The 18997-nt window shown below is 45.8% G+C and overlaps 1 protein-coding gene across 2 annotated transcripts; it reads right to left on the bottom strand.

The window, feature by feature from the left end:
* Positions 1–4877: 4877 nt before the first annotated feature.
* Positions 4878–15899, bottom strand: Lyg1 (lysozyme G-like 1). 2 transcript variants are annotated; one of them, NM_027111.3, is made up of 6 exons: positions 15875–15899; positions 10880–10954; positions 8797–8901; positions 7936–8129; positions 5317–5449; positions 4878–5143 (listed from the first exon to the last, which is right to left on the bottom strand). In NM_027111.3, the coding sequence occupies exons 2-6, from the start codon at positions 10920–10922 to the stop codon at positions 5025–5027; spliced, it is 594 nt and encodes a 197-aa protein (NP_081387.1). In that variant the 5' UTR covers positions 10923–10954; positions 15875–15899; the 3' UTR covers positions 4878–5024. The 2 variants fall into 2 exon arrangements, with proteins under 2 accessions (NP_081387.1, XP_006496321.1); XM_006496258.1 differs by having other exon boundaries at positions 4882–5100; positions 15875–15890.
* Between the last annotated feature and the right edge of the window lie 3098 nt (positions 15900–18997).

The following is an 18997-nucleotide window of genomic DNA, read 5'->3' on the forward strand; positions in this document are numbered from 1 at the left end:
ATCCTTTGCAGGGCTGGATTCATGGAAAGATATTGTGTGAATTTGGTTTTGTCATGGAATACTTTGGTTTCTCCATCTATGGTAATTGAGAGTTTTGCTGGGTATAGTAGCCTGGGCTGGCATTTGTGTTCTCTTAGGGTCTGTATAACATCTGTCTATGATTTTCTGGCTTCATAGTCTCTGGTGAGAAGTCTGGTGTTATTCTAATAGGTCTGCCTTTATATGTTACTTGACCTTTTTCCCTTACTCTCTTAATATTCTATCCTTATTTAGTGCATTTGTTGTTCTGATTATTATGTGTTGGGAGGAATGTATTTTCTGGTCCAGTCTATTTGGAGTTCTCTAGGCTTCTTGTATGTTCATGGGCATCTCTTTCTTTAGGTTAAGGAAGTTTTCTTCTATAATTTTGTTGAGGGTATTTGCTGGCCCTTTAAGTTGAAAATCGTCATTCTCATCTACTCCTATTATCCGTAGGTTTGGTCTTCTCTTTGTGTCCTGGATTTTCTGGATGTTTTGAATTAGGATCTTTTTGTATTTTGCATTTTCTTTGATTGTTGTGCCCATGTTCTCTATGGAATCTTCTGCATCTGAGATTCTCTCTTCCATCTCTTGTATTCTGTTGCTGATGCTCAAATCTATGGTTCCTGATTTCTTTCCTAGGGTTTCTATCTCCAGAGTTGTCTCCCTTTGGGTTTTCTTTATTGTTTCTACTTCCATTTTTAGATCCTGGATGGTTTTGTTCAATTCCATCACCTGTTTGGTTTGTTTTTCTGTAATTCTTTAAGGGATTTTGTGTTTCTTCTTTAAGGGCTTCTACCTGTTTATCAGTGTTTTCCTGTACTTCTTTAAGGGATTTTTGTGCTTTCTCTTTAAGGCCTTCTACCTGTTTAGCCGTGTTCTCCTGTATTTCTTTAAGCGAGTTATTAATTTCCTTCTTAAAATCCTCTACCAGCATAATGAGATATGATTTTAAATCTGAATCTTGCTCTTTGGGTATGTTGGGGGCATCCAGGTCTAGCTGTTTTGGGAGTGCTGGGTTCTGATGCTGCTGAGTGGTCTTAGTTTCTGTTAGTAAGATCCTTGTCTTTGCCTTTTGTTATCTGGTAATCTCTGGTGTTAGATGTTCTAGCAGTCTCTGGCTAGGGCTTGTTCCTCCTGTCATTCTTTTAGCCTCTGTCAGCATTCCTGGGAGTCACAACTCTCTCCTGAGTCTTAGTGGTCAGGAGGCAGGCAAGCTCTCCTCTTATAGGGAAGGTGCACTGAGGTCTGTAGCTCAACTCTGCCTTCTGGCTGAAGATGAAGGCCCGAAAGGGACTCTGTCCCAGAAGCTATGTTGCCTCTGCAGTCAGTGCTCTCCTGCACAGACTGGTCTCTGAGGGACCCAGGATACAAGATGGTATTCTCACCTGCTAACAAATTTTATTTTTTCCAGGCAGGTTTTATATCCATAAAATCAGGATATGGGGAGGGGGATGATGCAGAATCGCCTTGTTTCTGGGGGTATGCACCTGTTCCCAAAAGCAGGATATTGGCTAGGTAAAAGTTCAGCAGGAAGAACAGAACAGAGTGAGCTGCTAGGTACCTGTCCACAGATCTATAGCTATTTGTTCTTAACTGGTGGTAGTGCTTTCCCATAGAGGCCTCAACTTTTCCCACAGAAATCTCAACTAAGCTAGTACTTTTCCACTAAGGCCAAGACATTGTAAGTAAGCACTTATGGCTGACAAGGCAGTTAACATTCAAACAGGGTCGCTCCCAACAAAAACACACATCCATGGAGGGAGCCATAACAAGATTCCAGAAGGACTTTATTTTCCTTAGCTCATAGCTAGAGCTGCACGTTCTAGTTTCCATCTACCAATGAAATGTTCACCTCTAAAGGGGAAGGGGCATTAATTTAGTCTGTTGTGTTCTTAGTGGGAATCTATTAGCTAGATTCAAGCTTCGAGAATAGCACTTTGAGCAGAGAGTGGGTTGCCCAGGGTTAGAGAGTATTAAGGGTCCCAGAGACCATAAGGAGGACCATGGAGTGCTAACACAGAAAACAATCGCAGCATACTTAGCAAGTGCTAGCCCGTTGTTTGTGCCTCCTGTATAGGTATGTTTGGCCTTTTTTGATGGGGGCTCCTGACTCTCACTAAGCAGAGGGGTCAGAGGCTCTGGTGAGGTGTTTTATGCAGCATCAGCACTTAGGGATTGCAGGCTGGATATGCTTGACATGACGTTAAGCATGACATGATTGATTGTTGAGGAATGACTGAAGTGCTGATATCATTAAGTTGACTATCACAAAACCAAACACTTGAATTTGCTAATTTAACAATATAGGAAAGGCTAAGTATCCTTAGGGGATTCTCCCATAGCCTGGCTCTCTGGATGACTGGGTGCCTCTGTGTTAATTAGTTTTCTTTCTGACATGGGTACACAATGGAGGAAAGCTTTATCTCTGATTCCTGGTCTCAGGGAGTTTGTGTTAAGGTTGGTTGGTGTCACTATTTTTAGGCCTGTGGCAACTATGGCAAGGCTGAAACATCATGTTGGAAAGAAATGGAAATTCTGGAAAGGAGAGAGAGAGAGAGAGAGAGAGAGAGAGAGAGAGAGAGAAAGAGAGAGAGAGAGAGAGAGAGAGAGATTCTGTACTAAAGGGGCACCCCTCCAGCAACCTACTTCCTTTAGAAGTTACTAATCCCATTCAACTGTAAACTAATCAATAAATTAGCCAATTTATGATACAATATCCTCATGATCTGATCACACCTCAATAGCCACTAGCTGAGGACCAAGCCCCAGGGAAAATTTTACCTGCGTTCCAGAGACTTTGAGTAGAAAAACTTAAGGGAAGTCTCTCTAGAAGAAGAAGGGAGGCGAGGTGATGGGGAGGAAACTTTAGTGAATGAAAAAACGGTGTGCTAAAGTATGGCTGAGGAGAAGGTTTACTGTACATATCAGGGACAGCACAGCTGTAGGGATCTGGAAGAATCCAGAGTGAACAAGGCTAGAATACTGACCAGGCTATGAAAGGAGGTGGGGCAGGGAGAACAAGAGAGGGGAGGAGAGAGGAAAAGAGAGACAGAGACCAAGGCTAAGAGGCCAGGAATGAGCTAGGAGACCACAAGCCCCAAAGAGGACAAGTAGCCAAAATGGCTGAGTTATACAGGGAAGAGAAGCTGGAGGAAGAAAAGGAAACCTCTGTGCCTGGGAAGGCTTAGGAAGGGGGCAGGGGTGTGCCAGCCAGGACAATTCTGCAATGGGACTTGAGATGCTCAGGACCTGGTACCAGCATCCTCTGTGGTATGTTAAATAAACCCCCAGATTTGTCCTGAGTTTGATACCTAACCCTTAGAGACACTCAGGTAAGACGCTGCGGCATAGTTGCTGGCTTTCCCCAGATGTTTTACCCAGTGTATGTGACTGTTCACTGTTAGAACACAGGGCAGCAATGTCAGGCTAGGTCCTACAGCCCAAATCAGGCCATGCCTCTTTGTGCTGTGACTGGAGACTCTCAGGATATTGACCATACCCTGGGTCTTCTTTGTCACATTACTATGCTGAAATAAATTGAGTGGAAGAAACTTCCTGCCACCCCTGAGAGGCTATACAATGTCATCCCAGTCCTTCTTTCTGAGGGTCTTGTCCAGAGGGATCCCTCGGGGATAGACCTTAGAGGCCAATCAACATGGCGGCCACTTTCCCCATCTCTCCCTTATTCATGAAGCCCCTCTCCAGGGGTAATGCACAAAATTAACCTATAAACCCCCTCCCCAGGAGCCAGGTAACTTCCTGAAATGCTGAGAGTTGTAGGTCTTAGAAAATAACAAAGCCTCATGGGAAAGTACAGTGACCTATAGGTTTGTCTTAAAGGCCCCTGCCCTGCAACACGTGGCTCCAGGCATTCCTCAGCTAGAAAAGTCCTCAGTGTTTAATATTTAATAAAGCTTGCTTTAAATTTGGCCCAAAAATGGAGGTTTTTTTTTTTTCCTTCTGGCGAATCTCAGGATTAAAACAGGCTATCAGGAAAGCTTCCGTTTCCCTTTAAGGCCCCACTAAGTTTAGATTTTTTCCGTATATGGTATTGTTTAATGTGCCCCTTTCCACTGTAAGGCCCAATCATGGTCTGGGGCCTCTAAGTCTGATGAACTTCACTGTAAAGAATCGTCTCTGCTCCCCTTTCAAACTAACTGCGGGTTTATTATAGTCAGCACCATCTTAACCTGAAAAACATTGAATTTCTTCAGTTCTATTTTTACCTGAGAAGAAGCTGACAGAGCAGTCAAGTAAAATATAAGGAATCCAGTAAAATTGGAATTTTAGACAGTGAGTACATTCATAATGTAAATTTTGTTCCAAATACAGTATGAAACTCATAATACTAGGAGTATCATTTATTGGGGGCTAGAATGATGGCTCAGTGGTTAAGCACGCTGGAGGCTCTCCCAGAGGACCCAGGTTCAGTTCCCAGCACTGACAAGGTCACTCACAACCATCTGTGGACTTCAGTTCCAGAGGATTAGATGCCCTCTTCTGGCCTCCACAGGTGTCGCGTGCATGTAGTTCATGACACACATGAGTACAAAACAGCCACACATAAATCAAGTAAAAATAAATGAAAATCTTTTAAAAATTAAAAATATATTATTTATCCTTATGGTTGAAATAGAGAGCTCGGTGGGAGAGCGTGTGCTCTGGGGTCGCTTCCCGGACACCACCCCGAGCTCACTGCTTAAGCTGAACTGACCTGTGACCTGCATTTCCTATGCTTTTATTTGCTGAACTTGACGACTGGGTACCTTGACAAACAGGGCTCATCTCACAGAACTCCACACTAGAGCTAACATCTGGGGAAATGTCTTTAAAAGATGCAGCCTACAACACAGGTAATAACGTTTTCTTTAATATAATTCTTGCTATTTTGACAGCCTTCAGATCCAACTCAGATGTGCGACTGCAGGCTTCACCAGCTTGACATATCAGTGGGTCAGGAGAGGCCTCAAGTACGACTATGAACTTGAGTGCTTTCCGATGTGCTAGAAGCCATGGTCCTTGAAGTATTTGGCTCGCGCAAGGACGTCATTGCAGAAATCACAGTTCAGGTCCTGGTTGCTTCGGACAAAGTTAGGACCTTTACTATAGGCACAGAGTCCACCTGAAATCCACGTGACAGGTTAATCCTCACAGAGCTTCAGGACACTCAGTAGAAAGCTCAGAGTCCCGCTCCCAACTCCCCGTTAGCAGGCAGCTGTGGCCTGGAGAACCCGGTATCGCACTTATCTCTTACTTCCGGGCTGTGAAGCAACCAGCCAACAGTGGAACACGTACCTCTCAGATGCTGGTCGGCGGTCCAGGTTGGAAACCTAGTCTTGATCTCTTTGATGCTAGATGTCAGAGTCTGAGTTTTCTGGGAAACCCAGGTCTCACTCTTCCAAGCTGTGGGAGGGTAGAATTTTGTCTCCTAGTGGGAAAGAGGCAGAGGGAGGGCTAGGTAAGCCAGGTGGGCAGTGGTATGGGATCGTCTTCCATCTCCACTCCATTCTTCTCCTTTCTTCGTCTCCCTGGAGACTAGGTGCTGAAGCTACTTATACTTATGAGGAGAGTCACTGTGCAAAACACTAAGACAAATGTTGCCAGGGACTTGGAAAAGTTAGAATCCTGTGCACTGCCAATGGGAATGCAAAATGGTGTAACCAGCATGGAGAGCAGTGTCCAGGTCTCCTCTTTCATAAATTCAAAATAGAAATGCTATGCAGTCTAGCAATGCCAGTTCTGTGTGTTTATCCAAATGAATTGGCCCGAAAGAGAGAGCGAGAGAGAGAGAGAGAGAGAGAGAGAGAGAGAGAGAGAGAGAGGAGACCTTAATGTCCTTAACAGATGGACAGAGAAAAGGAGGCATACACACACTATTATAATTCTATCCAGCCTCAAAAGGAAGACAATTGTAGAGTGCAGAGGATGTAGCTGAAACTTGAGGGCATTAATACTTAGTAAAGTGAGCCTGTCACAATAAGACAAAGCAAATCCTGCGTGACCCCACTTACAGGAGGAGTACAGAAGGTCAGATTTGCACATACAAAGAACACAATAGGGGTGGCCACTGTGGCAGGTGGGGGGAGTTGTGGAGATACAGGTTAGTAAGTCTAGACTCCCCGTTGTACAGTAAAGCTTTTCTAAAAAAACCTGAGGTCCAATATTGCACCTGTAATGTACTATGTGATCCAGAATTATATTTTAAGAGAAACCTATTAGAAGGCTGGATCTCATTTTACATCAGAACAAACTACAGGGTTTAAGCTAGAGAGGGGCAAGCATCTCTCTGATGCCCTGGTATACCAGAGAGAGGTCAGTCAGAGGCCAAGATGGTGCACATAGAATCCAGTGCTGACCTTCCTGGGTGCTGCAAACACAACTCCAAATGAGCAGAGGGATCCCACCTGGACGTCGGTCCTCCCTGCAGGTGAGCAGACTGTCTGCAAGGGATTCTAGCCCTTCTTGGATGCCATAGGTCACCACTTCCACAGAGACCTCATTGGGCTGAGGAGAAATGGCTGAATTTAGGGGATTCTTAATTCCTCTCAAAGGAGATGGACCAATCCTTTCTACAGGGAATAGACTTTACAAAAGAAAAAAAATCATGGAGGTAATGGTGCACATTCTCTCTTTGCCTGTGTAACTTGACAGTCGTGACTCCTCCGTGAGCCCCACTTTCTCAGTGGTGACTCAATGCTCCCATCCCATCAGATTATCAAAGTGTCCGCAAATCAAAAGGATAAGGTGTCAAAAGGTAGATTTAAACTGAAATTCATTACAGGTAGCCAAGAGAAGCCATTGAAAGATCATTAAGGAATGCATTTTCCTGAAAGCTCGAAAACGGCCTAAGGCACGTAAGTGTGTCAGTCTGAAAGGCAACAGGAAACTCCATCTTCATCTCTGCCTTTGCCCCGACAGTGGCTCAGTCCCCAGAAGACTCCAGTGCAGCTGCTGCAAAGGTAAAGCTCAACCGCAGATGTAAGAGTTGCACAGAAAGGAGACAACAAGAGAGGAGGCTACCAGCCGTGGTTACCTTGGTACATGATTCCATTGGCTTTTAATAATAATCCTTTGGGAATGGCATTTAGGAGGTGGAGTAGAGACCAGTGGTGAGACACTTGCTTAGCATACATAAAGTGTAACTCCCAGAACTACCAAAAACCAAATGGAATTTTATAGGTGGGGCATGAGACAAAGGGACCCATTCAAGGTCACAGACAGAAACTACAGAGCAAAATGCAATCTGTGATCTTCTTCCTGAGCTAGTGCCTCACTGGGAACCCAGAGGAGCGAGCACTCCCTGGGGTGTGCCTGCTATAAAGCAGTATTCACTCTGAAAAGAAACTGTGGCTCCTGGTGCATTGGAAATGGTAGAAATGTTGTGGCTCTCACAAACTCTGGGCAGGATATTCACTCTGTGTCACTGTGTCACTTACAGTGACAACCACAGTTGTGTTTCCTTGGAGCTGTGTCACAAAGCAAAAGGCCACATGCTCTCTCTCTCTCTCTCTCTCTCTCTCTCTCTGTGCCTGTCTCTGTGTGTGTCTGTCTGTCTGTCTGTCTGTCTGTCTCTCTCTCTCTCTCTGTGTACATGTGTTCACGTGGCATGCATGTGGTGGATGCGCTCGTGTGTGAACATGCACATGGAAGTCAGAGATCACCATGGAGCATATCCTTCAATCCCTTATTGAACACGGACCTCATTGATTGAGCTGGCTGGCCTGTGAGCTCTAGAAATTCCCTGCCTCTACCCTCTGGGCACTGAGCTTACAGTTAAACACCACCGTAATTGGGTTGTTTGTTTTTGTTTTTTTTTTTTCCCATGGGTGTTAGGTCCTTATGCTTTCCCAGGAAGAACTTTACTACCCAAGCCATTTACTCATCCACGGGTCACCTTGACGGATGGACCATTACCTTCACCATCCCAAGTCCACTGCCAATGTTGCCCAGGTCGACCACATAGTTGCCTCCTGGAGACTCTCTTGACAGGACACCAGCGATCACTGCAGGATCCATACAGTATTTCTGGCCAACAAGTCTCATGGTGGGTTGATGTCTCAGAAGATATGGCCTGTCAACTTCGGCCAGCCGTTCAGAGGCACGGACTCCTGCGGCAAATGCAGAAAGAAGGACGTGGCTGATGGTGATTCAGGCTTAGAAGTGTGACTGAAAACCCCAAGTTTTACCCCTGATCTCAGATTAAGACTTTGTCTGTGAACCAGAGTCGACACCTCATGCAACTCGTGATGTTAGAATTCTCTGTGGCCACCGGTGGTCAGGATCTAGGCTCTGATCCCTTCTGTGACAATTCTTCAGGCACAAGCACCACTGGTCCAATCCTAAGAACTCCAGAGCGGGTTTCCCAATAAAATACATGGAGCCAGCTCATAAGGGAGAGTGTCTTCCTGGACAACTTTGCTCACAACTGCCAATCTTTCAGCTCCTACATGACACCAGAAATCATACAGTTGCTGAAACAGTTAAGAAGAATGAAAATTGATGCTGGTTCACATGGGTTAAGCCTCCATTCTAGTTCCTTCTTCAATTTAGGAAGCAACTCTCACCCCATGATATGGAGTTCATAAAATCCCTGTAAAGACGGCTCTCCCAGCTTCAGGAGAACTCTGAGAGCTATCTGACTGTCTAAGTAGAGCCAGGGCTTGCCCAAGGGTTTGGAGTTGGTGTTGAGTGTTCCTTCCTCCCACTCCTTAGTGTAGGACTGTGAGGAGCAGTGGGTGTCAAGAGAAAGGAGTGGACACGGAGCTTGTTAACTACCGCAATAGGTCAGGCCGTAGCGTCTTCCAATCCTGCAGGAGGCCCCTGGGGTGTCCAGGGTGCGGATGTTTCCATAGCATCCCCAACTGCTGCTTTCAGAGGAGCCTGTGGATTGAGAAAAGTTCAGCCTAAGGGGCTGGGTTGGAATGCTGTGACTAATCACATCAGTAACCTCAGGGAGAGCTAGAGTCCTGCCCTGTGCTTGAATCGCCTTTGAAATTAAGCCATCAGTACACCAGGAAAGTATCACAATGCTGGTTTAAGTTTTCACCTCCTTTCCACCGACTCGGAGAACCCCTGGAGCAGTTGCTTCTCTGCAAAGCTCAAGGGCTGTCTCATCACTCATTGGTCTGGTGAGGTACTCGTGTTTGCTCTGGAGAAACACGCATTTTAAAGCCAGGGCCCTTTGGGGTCTCCATCCAGACCCCAAGTACAGGCATGGTCTATAAACAGGGACTGGGTTGGCTTCAGCTTCTCCTACAGAATTCTGGACAGGGAGCAAAGGTTGCAGAGAGAGGGTGTGGAGACAGTCATAGGATCAGATTTCCTCAGGTCTCCATAGGAGGGCTCCTCTATCAGCAACTCGCTCTTCTGTCTCACATCTCTCTCCCAAGATGTCGGCCACTGTGATTCTAGACATCACCGAAGGGGAGGCATTGCTTTAATTGATCACTTGATTAATTAATTAGCTAATTAATTAATTAATGTTTTGGAAACAGGCTTGTAATGGTTTGTATATGCTTGGCCCAGAGAGTGCCACTATTAGGGGTGTGGCCTTGTTGGAATACATGTGTCACATGGGCTTCATTCTAACCACCTGGAAGTCAATCTTCTAGCTGCCTTCAGAACAAAAGGTGGAACTGTCAGCTCTTCCAGCCTTACATCTGCCTGCATGCTGCAATGTCCCCGCCCCCCCCATGACAATGGACTGAACCTCTGAACCTTTAAGCCAGCCCCAATTAAGTGTTCCCTTATAAGAGTTGTCTTGGTCATTGTGTCTGTTCTCAGCAGTGAAATCCTAAGACAAGGCTTCATGCAGCCCAGGTTGTCAACTGTGTTGTTAAGGATTATCCTGAACCTCTGGGTTTCCTGCCCTAACCACCCAAGTGCTGAGATCATAAGACTGTAATGAGCAGCTAAGCCCAGAAATCCTCCTGACGGTAAAAATTAAACAGGCATCCTTTTAATGTCTCAGCCGGCACACTTCTGTCTCCATGACTGCTGACAAATGCCCTTAATATGGCAGTAGATTGTGCCATTGTCCTTGGCTTTTCCATCCTCTCCCTACCCACTCTACACCACTATCATGGTTCCTGATGTCCCCGAGGCTTGTCCCCTTTGTGGCAGCTTTGTGGTTGAATGGATTACCACGTTGGATTTTGTTAGTCATATAGGAAATACCCCAGTCTCTCTATGCAAAGATGTAGTCTCTAAATAGATTCAGTGTTTGATGGTTGATCTTTATTGCCGTGTTGGTGGAGATATACAGTCACCATGGAAGCAAATCCCTCACGTGTCTGTGAGGGATTATCTGGATCAGGTAAATTGAGCTGGAAAGACCTATCCTGTATGTGGGTGTTAGCATCTCATGGGCGCTGTCCTGGGCTGAATCAAAAGGAGAAAATGAGCCAAGCAGTCACAACCATCTCTCCTCTTCCTGATGACAAATGTTATATGGCCAGCCACCTCAAGCCATGTCCCCTACCCGTGGCTTCCCACAATGGACTATGTTCTCAAACAAGTATCCAAAATTAGCCCTTCCTTTTTAAAATTGCTTTTGTTGGGTACTTTGCCTCAGCAATGAGCAAAGTAACACTATGGTGGTAAGTTTTTTTTATAGCACAATGAGCAGTTATCCATGGTGAATGTTTAAAGACCGGTTTCAAGCAATGTGATTTTAAGTGCACAGCAATTGTAGGCAACTACTGCTTATCAGCAGTTATTCCTAACTTGGGATCTATCAGACATCTTAGGAGGAGAGTAATGCTTTTGCTCTAGTTATGGAGACAGGAGGTATAGCATTGCCTTTTATGCCTTTTCCTGTCCGTTTCCAAGTTATTTGGGAAAAATGCAACACACTCACCAGTCAGGGCCAGGAGGCCTAGAAGCAGCCACAGTGGAGACATGTTGAGTATCAGGTTCTACGGTACCTGAAATGCTTTCAAAATTAAAATTAGCATAAAGGTATGTAACACCCATCATCGTCCTGAGAACACACTATTTCTATGGGGTGGGTGAATGGAATGAGTTCCCCCATATCCAAAGTGGAAAGCAAGTGGTTTGGATCGTAATGAAGAAGAGAAGTTTGGACAGGTACACTGTTTAGCCTTTTTGTTAGTTCACGGGCTTGCTGCAAATCTGTAATCTTCATGCATTCATGGAGCAGGGCAGGAGAATGTTGAGTTCAGTGCCAGCCAGGGCTACATAGTGGGACCCTATTTTATGAAAAAAGGGGGGGGGTGGAGAGAAGAAAAGGAAAGACAGAGATGCTGGGTGCTAATTGTTTTTAAAAGTCAAGATAAGCCATGTATGGGGATGCATGCACATCATTCCAGAGGGAGGAGACGTTCTGCAAGTTCAAGGCTAGCCTGGGCTATATAGTAAGACTATTGGGGGGAAGTAGCAAAGCTGAAGTACTTTGATTCTGGGCACCGAGAAATGCGATGACCTGACTCAGGGTGCTGAAAAGCAATTCCCGTTATCCAAAGGTGGGCGAGAAGCAGAGTTTTGTTGATGGTGTCCATGAACTGGGCACTTTTCTCTTTAGGTTGGAGAGAAGAACACAGCTTCCTTGGTGCCTTGGAATACAGCCTGAGTCTTTACTTTGGATGATGGAAGGGAAAAGAAGACGTATCCTATTACTGTTTCCTTATTCTAGGGAAACCCAGACACCCTGGATCTCATTGAACTGCATTCCCCAGAGCCCAGGGACCTGTCGTTATCACACACACACACACACACACACACACACACACACACACACACACTCCCTCTCCCCGTTCCCTCCCTCCCTCCCTCCTTCCCTCCCTCCCTCCCCCCTCTCCAAGTTATTTATTTAATGGTTCAGAATCTAGGTATCCTACATGCTAGGTAAACACTGCTACTAGGTTACAAGTTTATTTGCATCTAAGTTTATTTGCATAGATGGTTCGTCCAAACACCCAGGATAAGATGTTCCCAGGTGGAGAGGCATCCTTGACTTCCATCTTTATATAGAGAGGGAGCATGTGGCCCTACAGCAAGCCATGTTTTCTGCTTATCTTCCCTACAGCATCGAGATGCTCTGTCTGATTGCCCTTGGCTCAGCAGAAGATGTCATGTTCAGCGACCAGAATGTTAGGAACTTGTAATGTTAGCTGTAACTGCTCAGATTTCTTCCCTCAACAGAAACCATGCAGTCAGCACTTCTGATTCCCTAGGAACGAATGTAAGAGTAGACATTGGATCTCCAAAAGGAACTGGAAAAAGAGCCACTAAGGTAAAAAAAAAAAAAAAAAAAAGAAGATGTTTAAGGCCTCAGAGAGACACACTTTTCTCCTACTTTATTTCTGTTACTTTGTTCAATTCCATTATCAAGAACAACAAGGAGAAGAAAGGGTGTGTATTTTATCTCACAGCTTAAAGTCCATCATTAAGGGAAATTGGAACTCAAACAGGGCAGAACTCGGGCATGGCAGGAGCTTGAAGCAGAAGCATGCAGGAAGGCTGTTGACTGGGTTCCTCAGAAGCTCGCATTCAGCTGCCTTTCTTACACAGCCTAGGACCGCCTGCCTAGGGAATGGCACTACCCACAGTGGGCCAGGCCTCCAACATCAATCATTAGTCAGGAACGGCCTCTCCAGCCATGCCCACAGGTCAATCTGCCGGACTGAGCTTCCCACATCTTCTTCAGCTGAGGCTGCCTCTTCCTAGGTGTGTTAAGTTGGTGACCAAGGTGGCTGTCAGCTTTACAGAGGTATCTCACTGGCTTTCTCCCTGAAGCATTTCAACTGTGTTTTTATGTTAGACTGATTTTCCAGGAAAGGAAGAAGCTTTGTATTGGAAACCCAAGAGGAAAGATGTAGCTTCCACCACAGCACAAGAGTTACCTCATTTCCCAAGTATGGAGCTAAGAATCTGTGATCCCAAGCCCTTGGCTGAGTCTAGGTAAACATGCACCAGTTATTTAGCAACACAAAGTCACTTCCTGGTGCCTCCGGTGGTCAGATATGAAGAACACTGATTTCCAGTTGTATTAGGTCATAGCAAAAAGTGACAATGGGCTTTCTTGTATGGATAGACAAGGTAGTCCATTCATAAACAGCACGCAGAGTGACTCAGACTTCATGGCCCCGTTTGTCCGGGTGTCAAAAGTACTCTATATTTAAAAGCTGAGGCATCCGGGGAGTGCCCATGGGTCACACGTGACTCATTTGCTAGTACCCCTCCCCCTCCTCACACTCGAAGCCATTTAAAAAAAATCTCAGCCAAGGTAAGTATGGAGCCTGATGTCCATCACAGTATCTACCATGATGCTGTTCTCCCAATCTGAAGAGCTAAAGAGTAAAGGCAGCAGCAACAGGCCATCTTTGGGACATTCCTGAAGGCGAGTTCATGCTCTTCATGGCCTCTGACAGGACATCTTCTTCTCCCTGTTCCCCCCTCCCCCACTGAGCATTCTGTAATTCCCAAAGCGTTGTATCCGTGTGATGGATAAAGACCTTGTCTTCCTCAGCTCTTAACAATTGGGGGTGGGAAGTAGAAATGGAGGTCCTTGGCATTTATGGTCCCTCACTAGAGAGCAAGCTATGTCCTTGCAGGCCTCCAGCCAGCCTGGAAATGTATCAGCACCCTGGCATCTGAGAGATGAGCATGGCCCCACCTCATCATGGCCCTTATTTGATACTGTAAGAACTGAGAACTGTGCTATGTAGCTCATTAATCATGGCCTCTCACCTTAAGCTTGGTTGTTGCCCTTGCTTTGTGGCTAGCACTCTTCTCCATCCTCCATCTGGATGGGCTGATGGGCCATGCCAGCATCCTCTCTCACTCATGACTGCCTGAAACTCAGTTCTTCTCCTCACTTTTGTTTTTGTTTTTGTTTTTTGTTTTTTGAGAGAGGGTTTTTCTGTGTAGCCCTGGCTGTCCTGAAACTCACTCTGTAGACCAGGCTGATCTCGAACTCAGAAATCCACCTGCCTCTGCCTCCCAAGTGCTGGGATTAAAGGTGTGCACCACCACTGCCTGGCTTTCTCCTCACTTCTTACATATGATAAAGACCCTGCCCACTGCCTTGCAGAAGGCGTTGTGCCAATGGAGCTTAAATAAAAAATGGCAATATCGATGACAGTCATACATATAAAATGGTTCTGCAACTAGAGGTCGCATACCTAAAGAAATAAAATCTACTTTTTAGACCACAGTGTAAGACGGCAACATTCCAGATCTTTGCTTGATTTGTTTTGAGACAGGGTTTTATAGCCTGGCGTAGTACTTGCCATATAGCCCAGGCTGGCTTCAAATCTACAGTGTTCCTACAGTGTTCTGCCTACAGAGTACAGAAATTGCAGATGTGAGCTACCTTGTCCAGTTTGAATTTGTGAGACTGGGTCTTGCCTTGTAACCCAGGCTGCCCTGGAACTGAAAATCCCCTTGCTCCACCCTCCATGGTGACTGCTGGCATGGCAGGTATGTACCCACGTATCATTTAACCTGTGTCTCAGACTGCATTTTCCCATGGCCTGTGATCTCATGCACTTGTTGAGTTTGGGTTATGAGGAAACCCAAACTAGGGAAAACATAGAAGGTTTGAGAAAGACTTTTTCCTCATTGTTGGCAAATTCATAATCGCTCCCTTTGCCATGGAGACTGTCTGAAGGGGGCTTCTTCTGTCTGTGTACCTCTGTTCTTGCTCTTCCTCATTTTTTCTGAGTTAAGAAATCTGGGAAGACCATCATCCCTGTGTGAGCCCAGGAATATTTCCTTCTGAACAAATATCTAATAAAAAAGATCCTGGCTTCCTCCATCATAGAATCTTAAAATACATCTGACTTTTAATGCTAATAGCCAAAACTTAAACTGTTAGACCCCCTAGTGTTAGCTCTTTCACAGCTTCCAAGAAAAGAAAGGCTCTTCTATAGACATGCACACACACCCCACCCCCAAGACACCACACGAGCTTGTCTGGGTCAATGTTTTATCCTCAAGATTGAAAGTGGGAAAGGACAGGGGCTTGCCATCTGGCAAAGTACCAACACTTCAGTCCTTCAGCCTTGAAAGAACAAGAAAGACCTTCTCTTTGATCTATTGCCAACAGAAAGAGGACAGGAGGCACATGGTTCTGCAAGCTTGCCCTCAGCAGCCTGCAGCCCGAGGAAATCCTGTAATCTTTCAGGGACCCCAACCCAGGCAAACCCAGGATTCATGGCTTTGGCATAGAGAAGCATTTTAGGACCAGACTGTATGAAGCAGAGTTGCTGATTTTTAAGGGCAATATTTTAAGCATAAGGAAAGAGGCACTCGGGAAGAAAATAAGACATTTCATATTCACTTCCCCTCAGGAAGTGAGTGAAGCAGTTGTTGACTGTGCTGGCAAGAGACCTCAGCCAGACTCTGAAGCAAGGGACTTCAGTCCCTCCCTATTCATGGCCCATAGTTTTCCCCATCTTTCTTCATGGCCCCAGTATTGCTGTTAGTGTTAAATGAGCACATATTTCTGTCCTGCTGTTTGAGGTCTTGCACATGTGCACATATTCAAAAGAAGCCCTACATGTGCACATATTCAAAAGAAGCCCTACATGTGCACTGAGAGAAATAATAAGTTTGTATAATGATTGTAAATGAATAGAAAGAATTATTCTATCATCTTAACTTTTCTAAAACGTGATCTTTTCTTGCAAGATCCTTAAGTTTCATTTGGTTCAATCTTATTTACTCAGAAGCAGAGACACAATCATTGTCAATTGATTAACATATCCTGGAAGTTTCCATCTAAATAGATAAATAAACCCAGGGTTGGCTAATCACCATTCAATTAGCATATCCTAAAATTTTCGTTCCGAGTAAGCTCAGTACAAGTCCAGGGTTGGTTCCCACTCACCTGTCTTCAGTCAGCTCCTCTTCCTAGAGACGGTCAGTGCTCGGAACCTTATATAGGGTCTCATCTTGCTGCTTCTTCTTAAAAGTGCTGACCTCATCTTATTATAAGATTTACAGCTAAATCTCATAAATTATAGTAATAATCATAATTATAAATACTTTGAACTCATATGGGGATTTATTCAAGAATGTCCTGGCATTCTGCACCCATCAACCAATTAGCTCTTTACCACACCTTGGAGGACAAATCATAATTGCAGGTTCTTGATGGAATGCAAAGGTCCGACATCTGTCTTTATTCACACCCATTTATTGTCATGTAAGGAATCAAGAAAGGGAGGGATGGAGAAAGAGAGAGGAGGGATATTGAGGCAGGAAAAGACAGAGAAGAAGGAGAAAAGGCTGAAAGAAGAAAGAAAGGATGAGAGGGAGAGAGGGGAGAAAGGGAGGGAGGAAGGGGAGAAAGGGAGAGGAAGGGAGAAGAAGGGAGAAGAAGGGAGGGAGGGAGAGAGGAAGGGAGAGGGAGGGGAGGAAGAAGGGAAGAAGGAGGGAGGGAATCTGGATTTTCATAAACTCCTAGTCCATACTTGGGACTAGTAGAGCTTCCTGTTAAGGAGTTTACAGTTCAGCATCCCCAGCTCAGAATCTGTTGTTCTATCCACGACTGAGATAGTTTGAGTCTAAGCTCCAATACCAGGAAGCGAGGTGAGCCCCAGGAGGTGGAGAGGCAGAAGCGCATGAGAGGAACCATAGGCAGATAAGACACACTTCATCCACCAGCATCCAGGCTGTTGGGCAGGCAGACAGCAGCAAGCACCCTGGCACATACAGCCATGTAGTCCAGCACACTGGCCATACATGGTAGACACAGGCTTACAGACAGACACAAACAGGCAGACTGGTGAAGGTGAGGGAGAAGGTCTCTGACCTCAAGGCCATTTTTATACAGATTTACCCAAAAGTGGCGTTCTCCCAGGAATAGTTACATAAGAGATTGTGTTACTGCTTACTTCGAGGTTCCCTGGACATCCAGTGTCTGCTTTTTTTTTTTTTTCTGGCTCACAGCCCCCAAGTCCAGTGTTAGCCATCTTGGCCATGCCAGATATCCACATCAGCACCATGTTCTCTATATTCTTGTTGGTTGTTTTGCTTTTCAAAACAGGGTTTTTCTGTATAACAGCCCTAGCTGGCCTGGAATTTGCTTTGTAGACCAGGCTGGCCTCGAACTTAGAGATCTGCATGTCTCTGCTTCCCGAGTACTGGGATTAAAGGTGAGTGCCACCATGCCTGGGTATACTCTACCCTCTTTAGACAACAATTGCTTTATGAGAGCAGGCTCATAAAGGTGTTGTCTGGGCCCATAACCCACATAGCAGTAGAGAGAACATCTAGTTTTCCAGGATTTCTTTCTGTCTGTGATAAAGTACCCTGACCCAATGCAACCTGGGAAGGAAGGAGATTGAAGGTGCGTCAGGAACTAGGGCAGAAGCTATAGAGGAACTGGCTTGGTTCCCCAACCATGCTCAGCAACCTTTCTTAGACAGCCTATGAGCCTAGGGATGACACTGCCCACAGTGGGGTAGGCTCTGGGACATCCTCATAGACTCCAGGCTATGTCAGATGAACAGATGAAGCCGTTGGGGGCAGATGGCAGGGCCACAGGCTAGGACACTGAAGGATATAGACTTGAACATTTGGCTTTTCTGAATTCTTACATCCGAGAAGTGAGTATGAGATTGCATGGTTCCTCCTCATCATTGGAGCCAAAAAAGGCGGGGTATCGGGCACATCATTGAAAACCAGATCCCGGAGAGGATCCAGGGCCTTCTCTCTATTTTGTTCAGAAGCAGTAACTAGGACACACAAGCAATTAAAATTTTTATTACAGTGTGGGGAAATTTAGGAATTCTCTGGCCCCAGCTACAAAGACAGCACACCATCAACACCAAGGGCATGCTGGCGTCCTAGAAATGTGTCTCTGGTCAGTAGCCAGCTTGTTGCCTGGCAACAGCTCCACAGAAATGATGCCCGTCCCTATCCCCAGGTTTGCTCTGTTCTTAGCCAGTTCTTTTGTGTATAGCCTTCCTTTCAAAGATCTAATTTACACTAAAAAACATCTGTCCCTAGACAAAGGGAGGAACCCAGATGCCCAGTGTGTGGAGGTCGATATGGCAAAGAAAATGTAGCTGGGCTTAGTGACCCGTACTGTAGTTCCAGCTACTGGGAAGGGGGAGGCAGGAGTATAGCTTGAGCCCAGATGTTCAAGGGCAGTCTGGGCAGCATAGTGAGGCCCTACCTCAGAAGTGAATGAAAGAGAGAGGGAAGAGAGGAGAGGAAGAGAGAGAAGAGGAAGAGAGAGGAGAGGAGAGGAGAGGAGAGGGGAGGGGAGGGGAGGGGAGGGGAGGGGAGGGGAGGGGAGGAGGACTGGAGGGGAGGGGAAGAGAGGGTTAGGGAGGGGAGGGAAGGGGAAGGGAAAAAGGAACTGCTCAGTGAGGTCCCACACACCTATATTCTCAGCACTTGGGAGGCAGAAGATTTCATATTTTGGCTAACTCGGGCTGCACACCAAGTAACTACCTTAAAAATAGTTTTAAAGACGTTTGTCTGTCTTAGACTTAGGTCAGACTAACTAGAAATAGCTCAAGATATTCCTTCTCAGCCTGGGACCAGGTTGCAACAGGGGAGGGCTTCCCACCGCCCACCCCACCTGCTCCATGTTTGTTTACCTCACAGAGCCAAGATCTACTCAGCTTGAGTTTGTGTGGCAAATGGATCAGGTCTTCTTGCTCTCTCGCCTTTCTCTGGGTTCTGCGTGGTGCTTGCCCACAGTTTATCCCAATGTACACAAACTTTTGTAGAAAATTACTTTGGGGAGTACCCCAACAGAACTGTTCCATACATCACAATCCACCCCCCACCCCCAAAAAAGCTTCCTAGAAGAGTTGTGCTTTTCTGTGTCTCCAAAGAGTCGCAGAGATCCTCCTGCCTCTGCCTCCTGAGGGCTGGGATCAAACGTGCTTGTTACTACACCCAGCAGTAGCCCCCCCCCCCCATTCATTTACTAGGTGACTGCCGAGGAAGCGGACTCCTTGGGAATGCAAGGACTGAGCTGGGACTTGGGTGT

This window comes from Mus musculus, chromosome 1, assembly GCF_000001635.26.
Source record: "Mus musculus strain C57BL/6J chromosome 1, GRCm38.p6 C57BL/6J".
NCBI lineage: Eukaryota > Metazoa > Chordata > Mammalia > Rodentia > Muridae > Mus > Mus musculus.

Bases quoted from the DNA above. Each gene is read 5' to 3' on its own strand.
- Lyg1 (NM_027111.3), bottom strand. From the start codon at position 10,922: ATGTCTCCACTGTGGCTGCTTCTAGGCCTCCTGGCCCTGACTG. The intron at 5,450-7,935 runs GTAATGGTCCAT...CTTTCCCACTAG, and splicing joins GTGGACTTGGGATGGTGAAG to GAGACAAAATTCTACCCTCC. The intron at 5,144-5,316 runs GTACGTGTTCCA...CGTGGATTTCAG, and splicing joins CGCCGACCAGCATCTGAGAG to GTGGACTCTGTGCCTATAGT.